This window comes from Gouania willdenowi, chromosome 12 (assembly GCF_900634775.1).
Source record: "Gouania willdenowi chromosome 12, fGouWil2.1, whole genome shotgun sequence".
In the NCBI taxonomy this organism is placed as follows: Eukaryota; Metazoa; Chordata; class Actinopteri; order Blenniiformes; family Gobiesocidae; genus Gouania; species Gouania willdenowi.
The window spans coordinates 8,175,528-8,201,023 of record NC_041055.1 but is presented as its reverse complement, the minus strand read 5'-3'; the positions used below and the strand labels follow the sequence as shown (position 1 = coordinate 8,201,023).

Genomic DNA, 25,496 nt, shown 5'->3' with positions numbered 1-25,496 from the left:
AACCACGACGCTGCCATTCAACACATGCCCCCTTCATACAGCTCCACGCTCACCCTGCTAAAACCACAGCAAAGAATTTCACAATTGTGCCACAAAAGGCCAGAATGGAGGAACCGAGCAGCTCCATCTGCTCTTTAGGTGACCAGAAACGCTCCAAGTGTAGTTTTGTGCAAACCAAAGCTCTTTTATGGCGACTGAATTGCAGCTCTGTGGCTTGACTGATTGAGATTTGAAAAGGCAAATTTGGAGTTACAAACATCTCTAAATTAACATTGAAATGGACAGGAAATCGACAAAACACATCTCATTCTGCATTCACTCCTTTAGACAACCTCAAGAAAGAATGTTCAGTTCATCACAAAGTGCAAACATTGGGAAAAGACACGCCTTTGGCAAATGTGCAAAAATAAAAGCATATTTATTTTACCCTTTATGTACTTTGCAAGGAAAAGAACGCAATAGTACTTTAAACAAAACATTAGATTGACATGTCTAATAACATGCTATTAAACATATTGTATGTTATGCTAATCTGAAGTTGGCAGGCTACCAAGGAATCGAAGATTAAAAGCTAGTAGTAGGTCATATTGCTACGCAGGAAACTAAAAATAAGGAAAGTTTGAAATCCTCTTGATCAGTCGCAAATGATTAGTGTTGTAATCGTGAGCCAGTCTATGAAAAATATATGTAACTGAAGATGATGTCAAGTGATCCCCCTCAAGGCCAACATGGATGTGATTCACTATTTACTGCTGGAAGGTGTTATAGCTCTACTGTGCAAAAAATAATGCAGAACAAAAACCCATGTTCTACCTGACAAGTCAATGTTACAAACATTGTTGTGGCATCTGGCACACAAAAAAAATCCAGAGCAGCAAATCCAAGGCCCTTAATCACACCGACTTGTTTCCATGATCTGAATGTGTGTGCACGTATGTTTGTATGTGCATGCGTGTTTGTGTGACTCACGTGTGCTGTGTGTGTGTTTGTGAGTGAGAAATACTTTTTTACTTTAGTTTCATCAGCTTAAGCATGATTTAAATGTGCTTTATATATATACGGTTAAATTGTACATTAAAGATAAAGCCTGGCCTGTATTAGAGTGAGGCTGGATTAATTGCATTTAGAATGGGGTTTAAGTAACTTATCACAACTACTCAATGTGTCAGTGTATGTGCGCGATTTACTGTTTGGGCTACTAACTTGCCTAATCCTAATACTGCAAATAAAACAAGTTCATTATTGAGTAAATTGTGCTATAATACATACTAATGTTATACTATCTATCTAATTTCATCAGAAAATAGCAAACAATGACAGGTTTCATGATGACAAACATCATGTAACCACAGAGAACAGTAAGGGTGTTGGAAAAAAATTGATTCGGCAATATATTGAGATATTATGTCACGCGATTTTCGGATAAATTCTAAACGCATCCATATCAATTTTTTTTTTTTAACCAGGAAAGTCTTTTCCACTGCAGGAGACATTGTAACTGCACAAAGTGTGCTGAAACCTGGACATGTTGACCAGCTTGTGTTTTTTCAATAAAATCTAAAAAGAAAATACTAACTTTCTGCATTTAAAAGTCACAGGCAGATTTTATGTTATGTTACAGGTCAGATAGTGGAGTCCAGAGTGCACAGAAAACATGGTGAAGTAGCTTTTAGTTGTTATGCTGCAAAGACGCAGAAAAAACTGCCAGCGTCCAATGTGAGCATTTATAAAAACGCACTTATTTTCTACACTGCTTATGACTAAGAGGGAGATTTTATATAATTTTATTGCTGATTTCATGTTTTTATTGTTCAACCTTGTTTAATGTTTTTGTTGCACATTGTAATCATGTCATGCACATTGAATCACCTTGTGTATGAAATGTGATCTAGAAATAGATCCTTTTGCAAAGCTTTGGCCCACTTTCAACTGACCTTCAACTGGGTCACAGACCTTAGATTGAAAAGCCCAATCGAAAAAAAAACACTAGCAGCTAATTATTTTCACCAGCACTGTTAAGAGTGTTGACATGAGGAAAAAGCAGATACTATCCATCAGCACATATGGCCAGCACAAGTAGCTCCACTACACTGAACCTAACACACACCAGTGCCATTGTCCTCTGGGACTGAGCAGGGTTCACACATAGTGCAGCTACACAGCACATGACAAAGCTACAGTGCTACCAACGTCACCCTGAACACATAAGTAATGTTATCATACGAACCTACAACCGGTGGGAAAAAATAAGATTGAACCATTAATGATTGTTGGTAACAGGCCACAAAAAACCAGGGATACAAATAATCTGTTATCGTTTGGTGCCACGATCTGAATATTGCAATTTTACCTGCTGCTGTCTTTAATAGATACGATTCGAGTTTGATGCCCAGTGATGCGATCACTCACCTTGTTCTGAGTCTGGATCTGCATCACCCTTGTAGGAGCTCGGAGCCACAGGTAAGGGTCTGAGCGGCCTTGGCTTGGGTGTAGGGGGAGAGATCCATTTTTTCCCAATGTACTCAACGTATGTCCCGGGAAAGTCCCCTTTTTCCTGAGTGGTTTCATTAACGCCGGGGAGCCAGCCAATCTTTTCCGGCCTCTGCTCCACTCCATCAGTGCATCCAAGATTCAGCAGAGCTCCTTTGCTTACAAGCAGTATGTCCCCCACATGAAGGTTAATGTCCTCCTCTCGCTCCTTCTTGTACTCATAAAGCGCTCTGTACTGATATCCTTCAGCACTCATGATGACGACTTGGTGTTACAGCTTTTTTTAAAAAAGAAACTTTGAAGCAGTGATCTTATATTTCACGCTTCTCTGACGAGGCACTTTTAGTGCAGGAGCTCATTTGCTGGTTTAAAGAGTCAGACTTTTAAAAAAAATGTTTAGCTTGTTTTCATTGTCTCAGTTGACATCTCGACTGAATGGCTTGTGGTTAGACTGGTGAGTTGCTTCAAAACAAGCACCCATCAGTAAACGGCCCGCAGCTCCCAAGCAAAACACCCAGACCTGCAAAACAAAAGAAAAGGCATCTTACAACGCAAAGTACATTCCTTTGTTACATTACAAACAAGCTAAAGATTCTTGCTTTTATAAACTAGGAAGCACTTGGAGGGCAAACCTCCGCAAAGCACCAAATCTCCTCTTTTCCTGATATCAGCAGTTATCTGGATCAATGATCTTGATCTGGATCATGGTGCCATGATCATTCACACAGCACTGTGCTGTTGTATGCTCGAAACAAAAAGTGAAACAGAACTTAGAACTTATGCATGTAATGTGCATAGTCAACTGCAGAAGGTGTTGTAAAACCAGCTCAATGAACCAAACATAGGGATTTATCAATTATTTAAACTGAACCAGAAACGATATATGAATCTGTATCATCCCCTAGAATCTAATCACTTGTTCCTTTTCTTATTTCAAATATTTTCTGAAAGATTAATCAAAATCCCTCCATTAGTTATTGAGTTAGACTGTTTACAGACAAATAAATAAAAATCATAAAATAATGCCGACAAAAATACAAGATCTTTAACAAAGTGGAAAAACATTTTAAAAATCTAAATACTATTCAAGATTAAAATTAATAACAAAATGTTGACTTAATACAGTTTTTAAGAAAAGGGAGAACCTGACAAAGTAGCATAACACTGACGTGCCGATTACAAAGTTTAAATATTTAACTTTAACTTACATCAACATGTGAACCAACGTATAGATGTGGATTGTTTGGGACAAAAGCAAGAATTAGCATTTTCAATACAGTTTCTGAACGTAGTTATTGAGAAAACCTCCTGACAGTGGAAGGCTTGAATGAAACAACATCTTTTGCCAATAAGTTTTAATAGAAAAGGACATCTTTAAAAGGGTGTTACATGCTCAAATAGCATCAATCACCAGCTGTGGCGTTTAATCAACTGTCTACTTAAAATGCAATGCTAAAAGTTGTTAAATGCAAAAGACGGACAGTAATAACTTCTGGTTATGGGGGAAAAAAGCACAGAAGGATTTTTGCGTGATGTAAATGTTGGTGTTAATGTTTGACTGCAAAATGTGCAATTACTCATATCATTAACAGATTATTAAAAAAATAGTCTACCATAGCCCAGTACAGTGTATCCAGGATCTTAGCATCAAATAAGAGTTGCTAATAATTTTTGACGTCCATTTGATCAAAAGTGGGTCAACCCTGATACAACACACTCACTAAGGCTGAACGATTATTCGCATTTGCGATATTCTCGCGATATCATAAAATGCGATTTTCTAATCGCTAAGGGTGCAATTTTTTATTTATTTGGACCGACATGCTACAATCCTTATCGGCCCTGTTGCTGGTATTTTTAAGGTCACGTTAATCCTCAAGCCCCGGACAAGCACTGATACTGCCGTGCTGCCTATCAGTCCTCCTTAAGAACCTGCATGCGGAGCTGACTGATGGGATGGGCTACTGTAGACAGTGCTTGCTTCCTTGCATTGCTTCATGAGTAGGCGTGTCTATAGACGCTATCTACACATTTATTATTGTTTTTAGCCAAAAAACTGCACATTACAGTAAAACACGTGGCTATTTAAGCGGCTATTATGATTTTGAGTCAGAAAAGTGTGTGCCGCTGCAAAACCAGAGCAGCAGAAAAGCAGATGAGTTGTGTGCGTGCCGTGCGGGGTACTACACGACTTAGCCTTTAGCCTAGCCGATGGTCCTCCGTGGCAGCCACGCTTCTGCCGTCTGTCGCGCCGCCTTCTTCTGCTACAGTGGCGGCGAGTGCTGGCAGGCAAACCAGCTGCTTCGCTGGGTTGTCTCGGCGTAGCAGTCCTAGGTTTCCCTGCACATCGGCCGTTACCGTGCCTCGGCTGCCAGCAACATTTAGTTTGAGTAGTGGCATGCGACCATGTATTATCTTACAGCTAACACGTTGCAAGTTGATATGGCAAAAAGGGTAAATCAACTTAGTTAGCCTCGTTGTCACGAGCCAGTGCAGCCGTAGCCATCAGAGGCACAGCTCACTAATTCTCCTTTTGCACAAGTTTTCACTGTTTGATTTGAATATTTGTATTGTTTAAATAGTTAGTTGAGTGTTTTGTTAATATAAAAAAGTTATTTATACAATATTTTTAATTGTTTTATTTATACATTTATAGTGTTTAATTTAGAACTATTTATTTTGTACTTTTCATTTATTTTGTGTGCCATATTGTTAAAAATGTTAAAAAATTAACAAATTGATGTTCATTATTTGTTTTTGTTATTTTGTGTTTTTCCATTGATTTAAAAAAGTAAGGTATCGACAAAGTACCGGATCAATGAAAGTAGTAGTATAGTAATATACCCATCCCTAATGTTGAAGAAGTAAAGCCACAGATTTGTTTGCTTTATTGTTGTAACCTGTGCTTTAAAATTTACATTTCATATTTATTTAAAGTTTAAATAAATCTGAAATTGTTTATTATGAAACAGATTGATTTATTGCTTGTGTTCATTAAAAAATACATGACAAGGGGCCTTTGAAAAATAATCGTATATTAAATCGCAATCGCAATATTGAGAGAAAAAATAGCAATTAGATTATTTTCCAAAATTGTTTAGCCCTAACACTCACCCAATTCAGGACACTTTGACAATGATCCTCAATGAGGAGTCGTTTTAAATGGTAAATGGTAAATGGACTTGATTTTATATAGCGCTTTATCACCACACTGAAGCAGTCTCAAAGCGCTTTACACATCAGCTCATTCAGCCAATCACTCTCACATTCACACACCAGTGGGACAGGACTGCCATGCAAGGCACTAGTCGACCACTGGGAGCAACTTAGGGTTCAGTGTCTTGCCCAAGGACACTTGGACACAGTCAGGTACTGGGATCGAACCCCCAACCTCTCGATCAGAAGACGACCCACTACCACCTGAGCCACGGTCGCCCCGTGCAATTTTACCCTGCCGGTCGTTTTACGTAGTATTTACATTTGTGATGCACAGGCCATGTTGTGTCCAGTCATCCGAGTAAGCTCTATAACAGTAAACATTAAACAGGGCTTTTAAATGTAAAATGTTGTCCCAAAACATGCAGGGGAAAATTTAGTCCGCATCATGTAGCAATATTTTCCCCAAATTCCGTGTTTTCCACATTAATTTTTTAACATTCTGTTTTTTTAATAGAAATATTAATCATTTTTCTGAAAATATTCATTTTTTATTCCTGTGAGGAGACAAAATAAATACTAATAAATAAATAAAAACAATTAAACAAAAATGTATGTCAAAATTAAAGTAAGATAGAATTAAAAGGTAGATATAAGTTGTACTGACATGGATTAGTCTGACTGCTCCTTTTTCATTATTTATGTGTTAATATGTACGAGCAGCATTAATGTCACCCAATTTCCCCTCAGGGATCAATGGTTTACTGAATCTGATCAGGTTTATTGTTTACGTTTTGATCAAATTATTGAAACTAACCTTATTTAAATGACCCTGATGACATCATTCCAGACCATAATGATTAAACAAAAATAAATGGACACAAGAATGCATCAGTTATTTCACCACTAGGGGCCAGAATATTTGACAATATCAGAAGTTATCATTAACCTACGATGTTTCAGACTCTACAATCCCTGGCTTTGATGTTCTTGTCCACAACAACATGCAACTTTCCCCACAGATCTTCTGTAGCACTGATGAGATGTTCAAGTTTACGCTCTCGGCAGGTGAAGCTCATGTTTTCATGGAGTGCCACTGTGCTTGACAAGAAACGGATGAAGTTTTACAACCACAGCAAAGTTGAGCGGGCACTTGTCAGCTCTGTATTTAGGAGTCAGTGATGATTTGCGTAGTTTTTTTGCAGTTTAAACGATGTTTGGGGTGGTTTAGACGGTGTTTGATGCGGCCAGGATGGGAGGGGACAGGCGATGCACCTGATAAGCGGTCCCTGGAAACATTTCCTCACGGCGACGGCTTTTCATGCACTGGATTCCATTTTCATTGGTTGATTCTGCGATTCCGTTAACGTGAATTTTATAGGGCCCTAGTTAAATTGGAGATTTTGCTCAATATCAGATTGTTCCGTCTCTTTGCCCACCTGTTTACAGAATATAAAAAATGGCATGTTAATGCAGGATATTGTCCCAAAACATGCATGTGACGGGATATTCTGTGCCAATTTGCGCTTGATTTTATTTATTTTTTTTAAAAATCTGTCAATTAATTCAACTGGTTATCAGCAATTATAGAAAACTGTAGATGATATACATGTATGTATCGATGTATGCATGTTGTCAAAACTTGTCAGTAGAGTGTGTAATTAATTTCTATGGGTATTTAGTTCTATACAGGTATTACAGTCCATACAGTTACAGCGTGTAATTTTTAGGCCACAACAAGCCTTCTGATCGTCACTATACTACTAGACAGCATGCATGAATTCACTCAAGTTCAGAATGAATTTAAATTTAGGACACTGTGCCGAATAAGGATAATTTAGGTGAGTTTAAAAGCCTGTGATGTTTAAATTTTTTTTCACTTTGAGCATGATTTAAGAGTTCCACTCAAGTTATACTATTGAGAGAATATGAAAATTCAGCACTGAAAGAACAGGGGAAAACAGGGCCATAACCTGAAACCTGAAGATTATTTTACTCAACCTAAACCCTTTCTGTCAACTAATACATTTTCAGAAGTTGATTAAGTTTTTCTACTGTTTAAGAAGAGTATAAAAAAAAGTATAATTAAACTTAAAATAATAAATTAACGTTTGTCCTTAAAATCAGTGCCACGTTAATGTTCTATAATTGTAGCACAGGAGACACGTTCACTCAAAACTGCACACTACTTAATTATACACTTAACTTTCACTCTCTACAGTTGTTCCATTGCCCAAGTTGCCCTTTTTGCAGAATGGCAGAAAGCCAATCCTTAGGAATTTTATTGAGTGTGGCTGTAGCCAGCTCTGTACACTTTGAGATCATTCTTTTAATTAACTCTTGATTTTGGGCAACAGCCATATCAGGATAGTCGAGAAAGGACAAGGTCACATTGGGTGACTTTTCACTGTTGGCTAAGTTGACAATCACAACAAATCTTTGAAAACCACCTGGATTAAATGTAAACGTTTGTTTAGGTGTTCCTTTATTAGTTTGCTTAATTGTACAACATAAAACAATGTCACTTAACAGATCTCTTCCATTACCTTTTCAGTTAAAAACTGTAAACATTTTAAATAAAGTATAATAATAGGAAAACCGACAGGGTTGTTCGTTTGTGTCTCACCGTAATGAGTCCACACATATATGCGTACGCTTGGGAACAAACCACGGCCATCGTTTTCAGGTGGTCCTGAGTTTGATAGCTTGATCCAAGCCAGAGTTCATACAAGCTTTCACATTTGTTTAAAATAAAAGGAGTATCTTGCAACTGCAGGATGTCTTTCTGTTTTATGCATCTGCCAAGTCAGCTTCAGCCCACAGGGCTTATGTTTGACAAGTCTGCATTAGATTGATTCACCAAGGCCAGCAGTTCTCCACAGGGGTGGGAGGATATACGATACAATAGACGATAATGGACTCACGGTAACAATACAATATTTTTCTTGGGGGGAAAGATAAAAGCAATTGCCGTTGGAAAAAGAATCATTTTATTCCACTTTATCTCAGCAAATACAATGACTTTTTCAACTCAAGAGGAATATTTAAAACAATGTTTTTAATTGGACACCCCCTATCTAGGCTTTTGCTGAACAATATATTGTCCAACAATTTTTTGACGATATTATTGACAACAATTGTTTTAGACAAAATTAATGACTGATGTAATGCTAGTATATCATAACAATGCTTATATACTAGGGATGTGAATCTTTGGGTGTATCACGATTTGATTCTGATTCTTATGCTACGTTCACACCAAACGCGTTTTCTGCGGGACCGTTCGCGTCTGTCGCGCGAAACCTTCCGCAGGATTCGCGGGATCAAAAAATGTTTCCCTATTCGCTTCATTCGCGTCTGAAGCGAAGCTCCGCCCACCAGACTCCCAAACGGCGACAACCAGGCTCTGTTTGTTTCCACCATCAACTATGGAGGACCTCCGTTAATTCACTGCTCCTAACCTCGGAAGGAACGTCGGCTTTCCTGGCTTCACCAGGTTAACCAGCGCCACATCCAACTCGGTGAGCTTCACTGACCGCTTCAGAAGCTACAGCTGGATGATGACTGCTTCCAGCGGTACCCGTGGATGACCAGCGCCCGATTCGACGACCTGCTGGGTCGGATTGGCCCACGGATGTCCCGGCAGGATACCAACTACCGGAGCTCCATCTCTGCAGCCGAACGACTGTCTGTCTGTCTCCGGTAAGTTTCATAAGCAACCGAAGATGCCATGATTCATCAGACACATCTCTCAAATACACAATAAAGATAGATACTATATTAATCCCTGCTTTATTGTTTTTTATCATAAATATATTACAACTAAAATAAAAGTTAATCATTATAATAAATTATTTACTATTGTTATTTTTTGTCCTCTGGAGATCTATTCTGGAAGATGAGGCTTGTTTCATTAATAATATTTATTGTTTTTAACTCTTATTAATAAATCATTATTTATTTACTACTGTTAATTATTGTCATCTGGCAGATAAGGCCTGTTCTTTCTAATCTCTCCACCTTTTATGCACACGTACACACCCACATTATATACAGGTATATCTGATTATCAATGATCTGAGCTTTTCTATGTTGTTCACTGTGCAGGTATCTGGCCACAGGTGACTCCTTCAGGACCACAGCTAACAGCTATGGACGAGAGGTCTTCACATCGTACTTCTCTGCAGGAGCCGTTCCATGGCTAGACATATTCCACCAGAACACCCAAAACGACTATTTTAAGAGCCAACCACATACTTCTATAGAGCAAACTTCCTACTGTATTAACATGTGTATAATAAATATGGAAGAATGGGGAGAGAAACGTCTGTCAGCTTCATTTTTAACCAGAAAGAAATAATCCAAGAAACCTCACCTCTGAAATTAATTTAAGGCATTAAAAGTCTCACACAGAATCAATATGAGGAAACTATATATTCTTGTATGAACAAAATATATAACCTTGATGTGGTGTACACATAGCTGTTAAGATGCATTGATAGAAATTAAAAAGAAAGCAAAAGTACACTTTAAAATGTGTTTTTAATCAACAATTCTGAAAGAACACCATGTACATTAACATAATACCTCAATTTTAAACAAACTGTTTACTTCAATATTATAAAACTTACATAATAAACAAACTAGTATAAACAACTATTCACAATGTGGTTCCTGCCATGCAAAGAGTGCCGCCCATCCAGCCCAGCCAGCCCAATCCAAAACCTAATTAAAATATTCCAAATTTAGTGTTACCGGATGATAATCAAGAAGTTTAAAACTTTGAAATTTAACGTTCCATAAATTCTGGTGGCACTTTTTGCAGGATAGGAAGCAGGTCTCTGAAAAACATCTCATCCTCAGTCAGAGCTGGTGGTGAGGAGGTGGTCTCCTGAAGGTCTGTAGGATAAGCTGCTCCACCTCTCTTGGAGAGCCTTGGCTGGACCTCTTCTGTGCTCTTTTTCCTTAAAAATAAACAAACATTATATATATACATATAAAATAGCTTATCAAGTCACTGTTACTTAAATAAGATCATAGATATATTTTAATTAAACATTAAATGAGGTAATGATCAACATTGTCATCACTGATATACCAAGCATTTATAGATACATTTTATTTATAACAGAGTGCAAAACAACTTCTGTCATGTTCATATCAGATGGTTTGGCTGCACTTGTTTCTGCAGGAGATGCTGCTGCAGCATCATTATCATCATCATCATCTTCTCCTGCTCCCTGAGCACTATCTGTTCCCCCTCCCTGTCCTTCTCCATCACTCATCTGATTGTTTACCTCTGAGTGACAGCAAACAATATATGAAACACATTACTATACATTTTAAATCACTATACTAGATTTAGATCCCCCACTAGAAGAAGCCCTGTGATGCATAAAGGCCTGAATATTAACCTGGTATATATTTCTATATGTCTGCACTGATAAACAAACCTCCAGTCTCTGATGGTTGACCATACTCTGCGGTCCTGTCTTCCTCAACCCTCTACCCCATGTTGCTGCTTGTCTCTCGCGGTGAAACAAAGGGGTCTATGAAGGACATGACCACAGGGTATTTCCACCGTTTAGATGTTCCTGCAGCTGACCCACCACGGTTCTACTGACTTTTTTTTCCTCTCATAACCCATAAGTGAAAATAGCTGGTGTTAGCGGCTAATGCTATCATTAGCTAATGCTATCCTCACTCACTGCCGACTTTCAAAGATGAAAACTACAGAGAGAACATTTACCTGCTGCTCCACCTCCTCGCTGATTCTCCTCCACGCCAAATCCTTCCTGGTCCCGGTTAAAATAACAGGCTCCCGGTGGTCACACACCGCTACGATTAGCTTCTCCTCAATGGTTGAACGGGTGAAAATACTGGTTTCCGTGTTGCCTGCCTGACGTCATTGCCAACAAGGACTCTGATTGGCTTTCGCGCCTGCGCGTCACGCGAAACTGCCGCTGGAGTTCAATATTTTCAACTCAAGCGAACGGCGAACAACGCGAAAATCGGGAGCGCGCTTGCCGCAGCATTCGCGTTCAACGCGCGAAACAGTTCGCGCCGCCCCACCGGCGAATAATTCGCCTCCCAGCGCGTCTAAACCATTGACTTTGCATGTAATGTGTTCGCTTGTGCCGCAGAAGCCGCGTTTGGTGTGAACGTAGCATTAGGGTCACGATTCGATTCAAAAACCGATTCTTGTTTTAACCTATTCTCGATGAAAAAATTGATACAATACATAGTGCAAGATAAGTTTAAATAAACTGATTCCAATGAGGTAATCACAAAGAGGCAAACTTAAGACAAAAGGTAACATTTATTCATGCTAAACAATCACAAACACACACTCCTTGTGCTGTCTTTGTAATATATTGTAAGTTGGGGTCGATGTTGTTCCCTGTTGGGATCATGTCATAGACTGTGAAGGTCTGGGTGAGTTTGTGTGTTATGGCCCAACACTGTTGCCATAGTAATCGGAAGGCGCCATCTTGAAAGCCCATGGCCTGGTAGTCTCTACTAAGTTTTTGTATTTTTTTCGGCATGGAAAAACATATGCTTGTGAGAACGTTTAAGTGTACTGTTTGATAACACTCCTAAGACTGTGTTTGTGAAAGTTAAAGCAGAACTAAGTAACTTACGCTTAGCGCTCCCCCTAAAGGTCCCTTTTGATTATGTCACAGCTACATTTGCTCTCCCAAGACGGTAGCAACCGATCACTGAAAAATCCTAATACAACAGTGACACTAAGGGTGCTTTCACACATATAGTCCCATGTGACCAGTATGAGGAAGAAAGACAAGAAAATAAATGGATGTGGGAGTAATATGGAAGGGAGTGTGGAAGTATAAGTGTGTGTGTTGACAAAACGACTCTGAAAATGGATGGATAGATATTTGTGTGTGTGTGCTGCCTGATGGAGCGCTGGGTTGCGAGTGTATGTACGTGCCTGTTGAGCAATCACACACACTGTAGTTTGTATTGTCCTGCCGTAAATCAGTACGTCTTGCCACCGGTCGGAGGCAGAAAAGTTGCAAGTGCTGTTTTCTGGCCAGAGACAGCAGGGGGATGAAAGACCCCCCAATCACCCCATAAACACTTGCCAACTATAAGAAGGATTTATTAAGGTGAAAAAGTTACTTAGTTTTGCTTTAAGCGTAACCGTGTGTTATATAAAGCCAATCACGGTAAATTATAGCATGAGCATATACATCGGTTTTCCCATAGACGTTAGCATGAAGCTAGCGGACTGTTTGTATAGTGGTATTTTCCATTCATGAGAACACTAATATGTGTTTTTTATGTTCAATTCAGTGTTTCCCGAGTAAAGACTCTAAGCGGATCTTCTGAATCAGAGTTTTTCTTGAGAAAATAAGATAAACAATAATTAAAAATAAATCGATTTTTGAAGTTTATGAATCAATTCAGAATTGTGGATGATTAGAATCGCGATTCTTACGTGAATCAATGTTTTCCCCCACCCCTATTATACACCCTTTCAAATGCTATCCCTGTCAGTGTAAAGAAAACACTCCAATATAAAACCACACGCAACAACACGTAACAAAAATAATAAATAAAATGACTTATCAAGTCTCGACAAACAAAATGGCACTTTAATTAATATTAAGCATTTAAGCACAGAGGTTATAGTTGTACGTTCTTTAACAGGTAACACTGCCAATCCAATTAGGACCTTTGTAACCCCATTCACACTATGTGTGTATTTGTTTGCATAAAAAAACGATACAAAAAACATGTAGCTTTTATTATTACTGAATAAATTATTCAGATTGGTTTAAGTGGGCTTGTGTCAGTAATTATTGTCCTTTAACATGGGATCACTCAGGCTAGTACCTTTAACAGCCAGTAGCTTCAAGAGGAAGCTGCAAGGATGCTAAAGGTTCGTTTGAAGCTGCGCAAGTACCCGTCTTACGCAATAGGGCCCGCATTACGAAGAGCAGCTACGGTGTGTGGATGCTCACGGGTGGGTTTGCGTGTGCTACTGCAGCTTCACAGTCGCAGCTTGCAGAGCAAGCTAACATGTAGCTCAGTCGTGCTCACGAGCCCTGCCTCCCGCCACAAAGACTCGGTGCCTGACAAGAGCGTTCTACAAGTTCTTTCCGCTATGCCACAAACGTGCACACGTCCTAAGATAAAGCGATTTATCCAGCCCAAAAAAGTCAGTGTTAATTTTTTTTTTTTTATTGTTTGATGAACTGATTTATTGAATGTTGTCCCAGGCCTACTCCTACCCCCACAAGCTGCATCTTGTTACGTTTTAATTTTGCGATACCTAGTCACACAATACATCATCCCACCTCTGGTTCTCTAATTGTACCTAGATATCGGCCAAATCAAGGAACACATTCAAATTCTTATTTTTTGAAAATGTATACAGTAATGCTAAGGGGTAAATACTCACTTTCACTCTCAAGGAAACTCAATGAAAATCATAAAAAGTGAATCTTAGCAACATAAATTGGGAAAAAAATGTTAATAAAATAAATGCTGCAATTCAGTATAGAATGTTGTGCATAATTTATGTATACAACGTCAAAGTTCGTGACCTAATTTTGGGTCCTGGCCCACATATTGAGAACCACTGAAATAGACCAAATTAAGTTAGTTTTTATACAATACAGGAGCATGAATAATAAGTTCAGGGTCTATTAAGGTTCTTTGCCAGAGGAGACCATATAAACACAAGTATAAAAGCAAATATGGTGCTCGCCTTTAATAATGTGCGGCACACCTCCTGCTAGTTATGATGGCTTTAATTTACAGTTTGGAGGCTGGTCTACGTGCATAACCTGAACTTTATCCCCGTACAAGCGAACGTCTACCGCGCTGGCACTATTATATAAGTTTTCGGTGCACGATAATAGGTAGCTAGTAGCAATAGTAGCATGTGGCAGGCATTAGCAAAGGAGGAGAAGCTGTACACTGTACAGTGACTGGGGAGGGGGAGCGATTAGCCACGTTAGCATGTCTGCATGCAGTGGACACCACTCTACGGTGCCTGCAATCGGGAAGTAGGACAATATTTGAGGAAAGAATAGTCATTGGCAAGCGAATATGGACGCATTTCAATGTTTAAACCACATATAAACGTACACAATGCCTATAAAGTTTGCCGAAGCAATCGCAGCAAAGTTATCGCAATGAGTCAAAAATGACTAAAACACAAAAAACAAGTAAGTGTTGCAGGAACATATGTATGTATCTGGATAAGAAGGTTAGACTTAAGGCTTTTAGAGGAGAATTACTTACATGCCGAGCAAGCAGTATTAAACGCAGCCTCCTCTTCCTTCTTCGCACCCGCTTCGTCAAACTTCACAAAAGCAGCGAAACATCGACAAAACACACGAGTGAACGGCTCCGGTAGCGACTTAACTGGGTTTCAAATCCCCACAAACGGAGTTCGAGACGGGTTTAATAGGAAGAACACCGTGTTACGGCTCCACAGCTCGCCCACATAACGGCACAGCTTCTCTGGCCCGTCCTGAACAAACGTTCCCTTCAACGTCGCCTCAGCTCTGCGGCCAACCGAGTGGGAAGACAATAGGCGACCGCTGATTGGACGGAACGCCCGTCACTCACACACATCCGCAGGATCTAGCCAATCACGTTCCAGTTTGACTGGCACTTTTCCTGTACTCTTGCACGCAGTGTGAAACACTTTTTGGAAATTACATAACTTTAGCACGCGACGCTTACAACCGAGGCTCTGTCCGTTTGGTTTTTATTAGGAGCATCTGGACCATAATTCAGCGAGTATAATTCTTCACAGTTAAATACACCTGGTTGTAAAGAACCTGTAGGAAGGATTGGACAACTCACGCATCTCAGAACTCATACATTTTATACAGCATTAGACCTTCATACGTTTGGTGTTGGTTAAAAAGTGTTGGTTTGGGTTCTATCATTGTAATCTTGTCTTCTTGATAACATCTCTTGGGTTAGGCTATGATGATGGAAACAGTTTTTCAAGCTGACCTTGGTGGAAAAAGGGAAATCAGCAAAGAATCAATGTCAGCAAAAAGGAGTCAAATATCGTCAGAATAGGCCTATAGTGTTTTTAGTATAAACAGGCTAGGTGTCATAATCTGTTGTCAGATATAAGCGTACAGGGTACACAAGGATTTTCTATATTTTTAGATTTTAGTTTTTGTTTTTTTAGCGATTTTTCATCTGTCAGACCCCAAACATGAAGATTTAAAAAAAAAAAAAAAAAAGGGAGGGTATTAATCTCACTGTACATATGGTACGCTCCAATAATCTCAACACAGCACACCACACATACAATGATTCTGTCCAGCATTCAAATCTGAACTATTGCGTGACCAAACGTGATCCAACAAAAATGAAGAAGAAGAAGAAACTCCAAAACACAACACAAAGGATGAAAGTCGACATTCTTGAGTAAGGAATAATGGTGATTTTGGCATTTTTATCGGCGGAAAAATCCCAAACTAAGAAGAAAATATAATCTCATTGTTCGCCTGCTTCCGTGCCGGCTTGCTTTTGATTGACTACGTTCCGTTCCACATCACATTTTTCAGAGACAGGACTCAATGGTCTTTGGGTTTCCCCCACACAAAGATTTTTAGTCGTAAATATTGAACAGATTTAAAATCTACGATTGTCTGCCCCAACCCATTATGGAGGTTATTCTCTGGACAAATTCACTCTTAACACACCTCAGACCACAAGATAATCTTCTAAGATTTAAGATAATCAAGCGTTTGCCGTCTTTGGTCACAAAGAAGGAAAATCTTTACGTGTTAAGCATAAAAAAAGGATGTAATAGCTATAACTTGATATGTTTTAGTTACATTCAATTGTATTTATTTTTAAGTAAATTTAACAAATAGCAATTTCGGTTGATTTTACTTTTGCAGAAGCTTTCTTATTATTTTTTATGAATTGTCCACTGTGAGAGACACTGTAAGTTAATGTATTAGCTCTTTCCCCATGTTATTGGAATCACTCCAGATCCCACAATGCAATGCGCAACATCATGAAACAGAATGTTTACGGTGGAGATGAAAAACCTTCGAGTGGCATTTTATAGTTTTTCTTTTCTTTTTCAAGTAACAAATGTTAGATTTTTTTTTTTATCTATGAGGCATACACTATGATTTTATCTAGTTTAAAAAAAAAAAAAAAGCACGTAGCAGCCTTAAATTGGTAACTACTAATCCGGGTTTTCAGGATGTAAGAAATATCTTGGATTGTTTTTGATGCAATCAATATACAACCTCATAGAAGTAGTTGGTGATTCTGTTTGGCCAGGGTCCAGAACTTCAAAATGATCAGGTTATTATTTTATTATGTAATATCATTTCAATTGAATTCAACTTTATTTATAGCGCACAGTTCAAAAAAGTCCAAACCAATTCCAAAAATTCCCAATCTATACTGTAAATATTTACTCCATGACATGTCACTAAAATGAGGGCCACTATCTATTATTTCCATGTTGTCGCAGAGCACTTGACTTTTGCTTTCGCGACCCTAAGGGTTGACAAAACTCAGGAGCAAATACTCCACATATTTGAAACTCACTTCATCTTTGCTTTGAAAATGTAATTATTTGTGCTGAGTGAAAGGGTGGAACTGTAATATGTTGATATTTCTCATATGACAACATTTGACTATTTACTCTGTTGAGAGTATACGAGGACTGAAATCACTCGTATTGATTCAAAGAAGAGTAAGAGTATGAAATGCGTTCAGTCGTCTCTCAAAACCTTTTTGTTGTTGGCTTACCTTGCGGGGGTAATAATGCATTTGGAAAAATCGCCGTATATTTTATAAAATACCTACAGAAATCAGTGTCTGATGTTTGCCGTGGCCACATAAGCGACTTCCTGAAATAAAAATGAGAAAATTGTTGTAAGAATTAATTGAATAAATGTAATAATTTTTCAAACAAAATCAAGCATAACTTCCAGTATGACATGGAATATAACTTAGGACAATATCAAGCATTTGCACTCTTTCTTTAGACTATAAATGGGTAGGCAAATAGATGAAAATGTCCATTCAGAGAGCAGTAATGTTCCACTGGATGTGATGAAAAGCCATTGATTCCAGTGCAGTGTTTATATTGGGTACCACCTGATTTTTTTAATTTTTTTTGTCGTTGTAGAGCTTTTCTCAACATTTTCATTAATGTTTTTTATTTTTCGCTTCGGACAACCCACAATGAGTGTTGGAGATACTTTTGATGTGTCTGCAGTTGTTATTGTAAGCTCTTTGTTGTGCATTGGAGCAGCCACAGCCGGCAGTCAGCTGGACTGTTTGCATACAAGACGCAACGGTGAGTGAGAGAAAAAATGGACTTACGGGGGGATATGGGCGTAAGAAAAAATTGATTCTGCAAAAAAATCACAATATTTTACCGCATGATTATCGTATCAATCCAAAAAATGTCCAAATGAATTTTTTCATCATTATTTTTAATGAAAAAAACATTAAATTGAACTAACATATGCATAGTGCGTAAACGCCCGGTCATTATGTGTCAATAAACCACATAAGACTTTGTTTACCTATACTCAGTGCATTTTAGCTTTGGAAGTTGATTACACTTCATTTCCATAAAACATACTGGGCACTTTAATAGCTGTGGTTACTTTAAAAAAAATAATAATTTAAGAACTTAACAGAATCAGAATCTGTTGTAGAAAACTTTTTTGAAAAATGTCATTTGACAGTTTTATGAAGATACAACTTGTTTTTTATATTGGTGCTTGAATTACAGTTAGTTACCATTTATTTGTTCTCGCAAGTAGAAAAAAATAGAAATAAATTGTATTTCATACCATTTTGTACTTTTGTAAAGATGACATTTGTAATTATTGATATTGCGATATATCATGGTGTATTTTGTATAGTTTAGTATCGGGATATAGCGTATCGTAACTTGCAAATCGTGAATTGTATTATATCATCAGATTCATGGCAATGCACACCTCTACTGGGGGATGAGTCTGGGGAGGACATTCAGATGAGGAAAGTCCACCAGAGTGTAGCTACCGGCAATGCTATAATGCAACTGCCAAACGTCAGTACCGGCGTCGGCGTCTGATGGTAGCATAATGGCGGCCGCCGAGTCGCCCTTCAAGGACTTTTAGAGAAACTTACCCAATTAAAGTAGTATATGTGATCTTTTGATAGAGCTTTCAGGTAAAATTCATTACATGTCATGTACCCTAGATCAGCGGTACCCAAACTTCCCACAGTCTGGTACCCCAATTCCAGTACACTTAAAAAACATGATGTAATGTCAGATACAATGTAGCCCTACAGAGGACATTTGTCTCTGTATTTTACCCATCCTGTTGAGGAAAAATATATAATAAAAAAGAATAATGACCTGTAAATACACAACAACAGCATAAATTATTAGATTTATTTAATTAATTAGTCTACTGGTATTTAGTCTACTGGTATTATCACTGAGAAACAATCGAATGTTTGTTCTCATGTTTGTCAAAGCTGAAAATCCACATTCACACATGTACGTGGAAGCAAAGGGCATCAAACATGTTTGGCTAACACAAAGAAATGTAGCTCTCGCCATATTTTTGCTTTTTTGATGAGAATGTTTTTCTGTGAGAAGGTAGTCTAATGGCAAATGAGTAATTTGTGGCAATGCATGGAGGCTCCTGACTGCTGGTCTATTTATATTATAGTTTCCAATGTTGTCATGCAGTTTTTAATTCTTATTCAAGTCCCCCCTGTGACAAATTGCGCACCCCTGGGGGTACCAGTACTCCACTTTGGGAACCTATACCCTAGACGTTTGGCTTTTTCTACTTCAAGATGTCTTTTGCAGTTTTTACAACATGGCATCCAATTTCGCAAAACAATATCCACAACTACTTGATTCTGCTATTTGAAGTAACATTTAGAACTGTGTAAGCATTTACCAGGTTTGAAGCTCACCACTTCAATTCATGAATCATTATATGTTCCCGGCAAGGAGGATCCCAAAACCTTTCCGAGTCACCATCTGAAGCACATGGTCATAAATGTGGGTGGCCTAATTATGGCGGGGAGAGAGAGGCCAGGCTTGCAGAAATCCCCCATCAAGTCTAAACCCTACTGTCCTGGCTGGGCTAAAAGAGGCTGTAAGCAGCTTTGTGCGAGGTGCAGGCCCCTTTAAGAGTCCCACAGCCATCACTGCCGTCACCTCCGAGAAAAAGAGGAAGGAGTCCTGGCAGTTGTGAAGGGACTAACAGTAACTGTGAACTTTAAACTGCTGCTGCTTTGGCACATTGGGTAACACATTTACACTTTTACGAGTTTTGGGATAACATTTAAAAAAAACATGCTGCCAGGCAGCAGTTTCTGTTCACATTGAAGCCACAGTTCATCTGTGTTTCATAGGCCAGCAGCAGCAGACCGCTACTACTGAATATTACAAACAGGGTTTATATTTCTGCTGCAGAGGATGGAAATTAATATTTGAAGCTGCGGACCATAAAATCCCCAGCAGCAGCAAACCTCACCCCCTCATTAAACAGTCAGTGTCTGATGACCCATCTGCTGCCCACACTGCACCTTCCACTCCCCAAATCAACACTGGATAAACGTTTACGGGGCTTGACTTTGGCTGTTGGTGCAGGGCGAGGCCTTATACAGAGCACATGGCACTTCACTGAAAACTGGATTTAGATTCTTTCTGCAACTGTAAACAACTCGTGGTAGACAAGGGTCAGTAAAAAAAAGAAGAAGGAGGTTATTCTTTAATCAGAGTTACTCAATAGATGTTTTTAACCGCTCAAGTCACACAAAGGAAAATGAAAAAGCAGTGTTGCGGTGAGTCCCCAACTTTGCAAAGGATTTGAATAAGGATGTATTTGTTGTCAAACAATTTATCACTTGTATTTTTTTCACGACCGTCTATTCTAAAGCACAGACTTTTATCACAGCGGGAGCCAAAAAAATGTGAACGTCATCTTGTGTATTTTTGTGTCATTTTATGTGTTTATGGAGTCATTTTGTGCCTTTAGGTTGTAATTTTGCATAGTTTTGTGTTTTTTCAAGTCATTTGTACTTTTGTGTGTTTTTGAGTCATTTCTCTGTTATTAACTTCATTTTGTGTTTTTGTTGTCTTTTTTGGTGTTTCCGTCACCATTTTGTGTACCTCTGTGTTATTTCGTGAGTTGTTGTCATCATTTTTTTGGTATTTTTGTTGCCCCTTTTCTTTGTTGTTGAAGTCATTTTGTGCATTTTTGATGTATTGTATGCTTTTGGACTCATTTTGTGTATTTGTTTTGGAGGCTGCACAAAATTTGTCTTAGTACATTAAAGTACAGTATCAATACATTAAATTCCTTTCTAGCAATTATTAGTTGCCATCACAATAAGAGAAGCAGGAAAGGGTTAAATAAAGTTCAGTTGGTTTGTTCTGCTTAATCGAGGATACAAACACACATGTACGCCTTCATACGTGTTCCCTATCCTATGTTGACACACTTCTCTGCTGCTAGAGGCCCACCAAAACGTTAGGCCTCCATGGCTTTTATCATGCTAATTTTCATAGTGTAAAGTGCTCTCGGACCACCAACCGTGCCGCACTCTAACAGCCTGAAGTAGGTCAACAACTAGAAGATCCAGAAATCTGGTCGGAGTTCTGGTATCTCACCGTGAGAGGGTAAAATCTTCACATTCAAGCTCATTTTTTCACTTTTCTGCATGTTTTTTGTTCTGTTGTTCTCAAACCTGTCCTACGGACATCACGCTGAGTGGCGAGTGACGCCAAAATGGAGCTGCAGGTACATGGCATACATTTCCTTTCATGTTATTATAACAGGGGACCAGCTCTAGAAGCGCTCCCTGTGCTGACACCGGGCCCCTTAAACCAATAATCTATGGAGTGTTTTCAGTCGTGATAATGGCTAACTGTAGCGTGCAGATTTCTCAGGCTCCCAGCTTTAATGCTTTTCCTCCCCCTTCGCCTTTCAATATCCACCGATTCTTTCTCTTTTGAGAACAAGCTGAGAGTTTTCACATGGCTAACCGCAAGATGCTCACTAACATAAGGGGAACTTGTGAAATGCATCACCCGCCGATGTCTATTCAAACAAAGCCAAGAGAAGAGAAGATATTTCCACTCACGCGTTGGTTCCCTGTTGCCACATGAATTCCACTCTTCGTGGGATGCTAATTATGTAACTGCAATTTTGATTTAAAGTCCTAACTATGCATGGAGAAGGGATGAAACAATTATCAACACTGTGTAAACTATCTCTTCTCTGTCCTGTAAAACTAATCATACGACAGCAACACATGGCCCAGCACAGGAGAGCCCACAGCTCAGACCAGGACGCAGCAGTTCTCCAATGTTTTAAGGAAACTGGTAAATCTTTTAAAGAGAGATGATTTGAAAGAAGCAGTCTTTGTCAAACAGGAAGAGCCACCTTCAAACGGGAGGGTGTTTGAGACACAATCTCTCCAATATTTATAATGTCATCATCTCTTCTCTCTTGGACGACCCAACCACAGTCAAAATGTGCATTCACACCGACAGATTCTAGAGCAATTAAAACGCTGTAGGATTCGTTTGATCAGATAGTCTGCTTTGTTTGGGCAGTGTGAACAGGCAAACAAAGTCTAGAGCAGATCAAAAAGGGGAATTCTATAGTGTTTGTTTTTGCCGGTCTCAGAGTGTTTCCAGTCGAAGCCTAGAGCAATTAAACACAGGAAGTATCGACAGTGATGTAGAGAGCAAGGCATTGTGGGTTGTCCAGAACAATTGGAAAACAGAGCTTTAAAGCCACCAAAAGCACGGTAACTTGTAGTTGCTCCATTGCTGAACGTTGTGAAAGAACAAACAGAGAAGGCAGAAGTTTCTGCACATTCTTAAACACTTGCTTGGACCCATAGTTGAGACTCTCTTCTTTGGGTTTCTGTTTTTCTGCCGAGAGAAGTCTCTACTCCAGTACCGATGTCCTGAAGTGGTTAGCTCATGCAACTGCACCAGATCGGCTATATGGAGCGGATTAGAATTTGCGCTCTGAACTCAAACCGAGAAAAACCAAGGTGATGAAATGATCACCTGTCCTCCGATTCGGGCCAAGTACGGGACTAAACCGGTGTGAACGCATCCTGAGTCACTTGATAGCAGGGACTCTTTATTATGCTAATAAGCCACACACTAGTTTAATCAAGGCTAACCAACTACACATTATCAAACCCAGGCTAGTCAGGTTAGAACTGAAGATGCTTCCTTGATCAAATTGAGGAAATGGTGTCTAGTCCATTTCCTCAAATAAGCCACCAGATTCCTGGTGCAATGGTTGCATGTGAATAAAGGAGATATCATGTAGTCAAAACCATAAAAATGTATTATATTTACTAAAGGTATCACTTGCAACATGATATTGGGATATTAAAGGGGTACTGTTTAGGAGGACGTCAGGCTCAAATCTCTGGATTTTTGAAAAGCTGCATTGGAAGGCCAAAAATCACACAAACAATCGTTATTATAAATACCATCTCAGCCATTTTTTAGCATGGTTATTTTTCCAACTGCAATATTTGCTATTTTTGTTTATTTTTTCCTTTCCAAAAATATTGTATCGTTATTGCAAGCCCATCATCGTCTATCAGCTTACCGCCCCAGCCTTAGTATTTACCTATTACCTAGGGCAGGGGTCTGCAACCTTTGCTCTCAAAGGAGCCATTTTGCCTAATCTTGCCTGGATTAAAGTCCTTCTGGAGCCAAAAAATACTTTATCAATGAAGACAATAGTGTATAAAATTCTATACAATTAAAATAATATTGAAGAAATTTATGAGCTAATGGATTTGAAGAGCTACAAAAAATAACTTGAATTTGATAACACATGATCATGTCGGTCAACACATGCTAATTGCTAATTTCTTGCAACATATCAAGTATGCATATTAAGGCAAAATGTTGGCAATTAAGAAAAATCTCTAATCTCTCTAATCTTTTTGTTAGTTTAGTTTAAAAGGGATTTAAAACTTAAGGTTAGCCACAGGTGCAAGGAAAATTGATGGTCTGTAAAGGTTGCAGGAGGTGAAGTAGGAAGGTGGCTGAGTCATTGCGCAATGTGATTTATTTTTAGGTTAACAAATTGTTATATCATGATTTTATTTGAAGTTAATGTCATTAATCATCAATACCCTCTATCAGAAATAACAATTCATTATTATTGTTATTTTTTTAAGCTACAGGGAGCCATTGCAAAAGATTCAAAGAGCTACAAGAGGCTCCAGAGCTGCAGGTTGCAGACCCCTGACATAGGGGGATGCTCTGATTGGCTGGTCACCTTTAAAACAGGCCGATCACAATTCTCATTAAAACCAATCACACAAGTAGAAAATGTGAGTTACGCTAAGCAGGGGGTACCTCGAATTATACAAATAACAGTTTCACTTGACTGCACACAATCCTGCTGCAGCGCAGCATCACTAAGGTTACAGCGATAGGAAGGCACAGCCCTTTCTAGCTTTCAGGGCGCTTCATGCAATATGCAGTTTGTGGGTCCTCAATTTGCCAAACTACATGGAGCAATTCCTAATTCAATAAATGGTTCATGAACTGCAACAATCTATTACACTTTAGGAGTATGTAATTGGGCTACAGTCATGACAACCTCTCTTAAACCTCAGAAAATTAAACATTTTACGTCGAACCACTCAGGCAAGACGAGGAATTAAATATGGGAATACAATGAACAAAGAACAATCCTCTGTGTGTCAATAAATAAAATAGATGCTGAGAGTTTAAATATGTTAGAATAAAACAATAATATAATACTCATATATAGAAGGATACAACAAAAAAAAAAGTCAATCACAAATTTATGATTATCATCCAGTTAATAGAATCCCTACTGGTTCACGGGGCCCAATGCAAATAGCCAGAAACAGCTTTTTGCAAGATACATCATTACCAGCCTATTAGAGACAGGAATAGTAGCTGTTTTTAAAGTCCAGCCGTAGAGTTTCATGTCGTCTGTCAATAAAGAAAAGTTGGCAACTAATGATAACATTTTTAACTAATAATTAGTGTACATCGTTGTCTAGAATAGTTCAGTGAGAAATAATCTTCCATGATGAATTTATCACTTATCACGTGACCTTTAATCAGTGATTGGGCATGAATTTTGCCTGATGAAAGCACTAGAATTATAAACTATAAACTAGACATGGGCCCCAAAGTAGACTGTAAACACATTGTGACAGAAAAAATACACAAAATGACAAAAAAAAACCCCACAAAATATTAGATAAAATACACAAAATAACAGCAAAAAAACCCCACATATAATTAGAAAAATATATATACAAAATGACAACATGAACACACAAAACAACAACAAAAACCTGACAAACACTTTTTTCTTTGTATTATTGCTCAGATTAGCCATTCATTTAAATGATGACATGAATGTTGATAATGTGGTCCCCAGATCAGACAGTCACACTTTTGTGACCCATGCTGTGATACAATACAAGGTGCCTGTCTCTGCTCTAAACATATGTGCTTTGAAACTTTGACACATAAACAAGCTGTAAATTAGCCTTTAGCATTGCTGGCTTTCTTCCTGTTTGAACATTTTCTGCTGCTAATCTTTGGCTTTTGAACAAACGTGAAACGACTGCATTCCTCCAGCATAAAGGGACACTCCTCCTCTCCGCTCAACTTGCAACTCATCATGCGGGGCAGACAATGACCTTCTTCAGTAGACAAGCCTGTAAATCATTCATTTTCTTTGCGAGCCACAGTTCAAGCTTTCTTCCGGCCCAAGGAGTCATATGTGCTGCACAGATGCTTCACACTTGAGGTTTTTTTTTCT

At 38.7% G+C, this 25,496-nt stretch overlaps 1 protein-coding gene across 1 annotated transcript in view; it reads right to left on the bottom strand.

The window, feature by feature from the left end:
* Positions 1–15,180, bottom strand: part of pik3r1 (phosphoinositide-3-kinase, regulatory subunit 1 (alpha)) — a 37,072-nt gene extending 21,892 nt beyond the window's left edge. Inside the window, exons 1-2 of the mRNA XM_028462087.1 lie at positions 14,920–15,180; positions 2,410–3,010 (exon numbers count right to left, since the gene is read on the bottom strand). Coding sequence (XP_028317888.1) covers positions 2,410–2,746 — 337 coding nt within the window. The 5' untranslated portion in view covers positions 2,747–3,010; positions 14,920–15,180. The remainder of the gene's footprint in view (positions 1–2,409; positions 3,011–14,919) is intronic.
* Between the last annotated feature and the right edge of the window lie 10,316 nt (positions 15,181–25,496).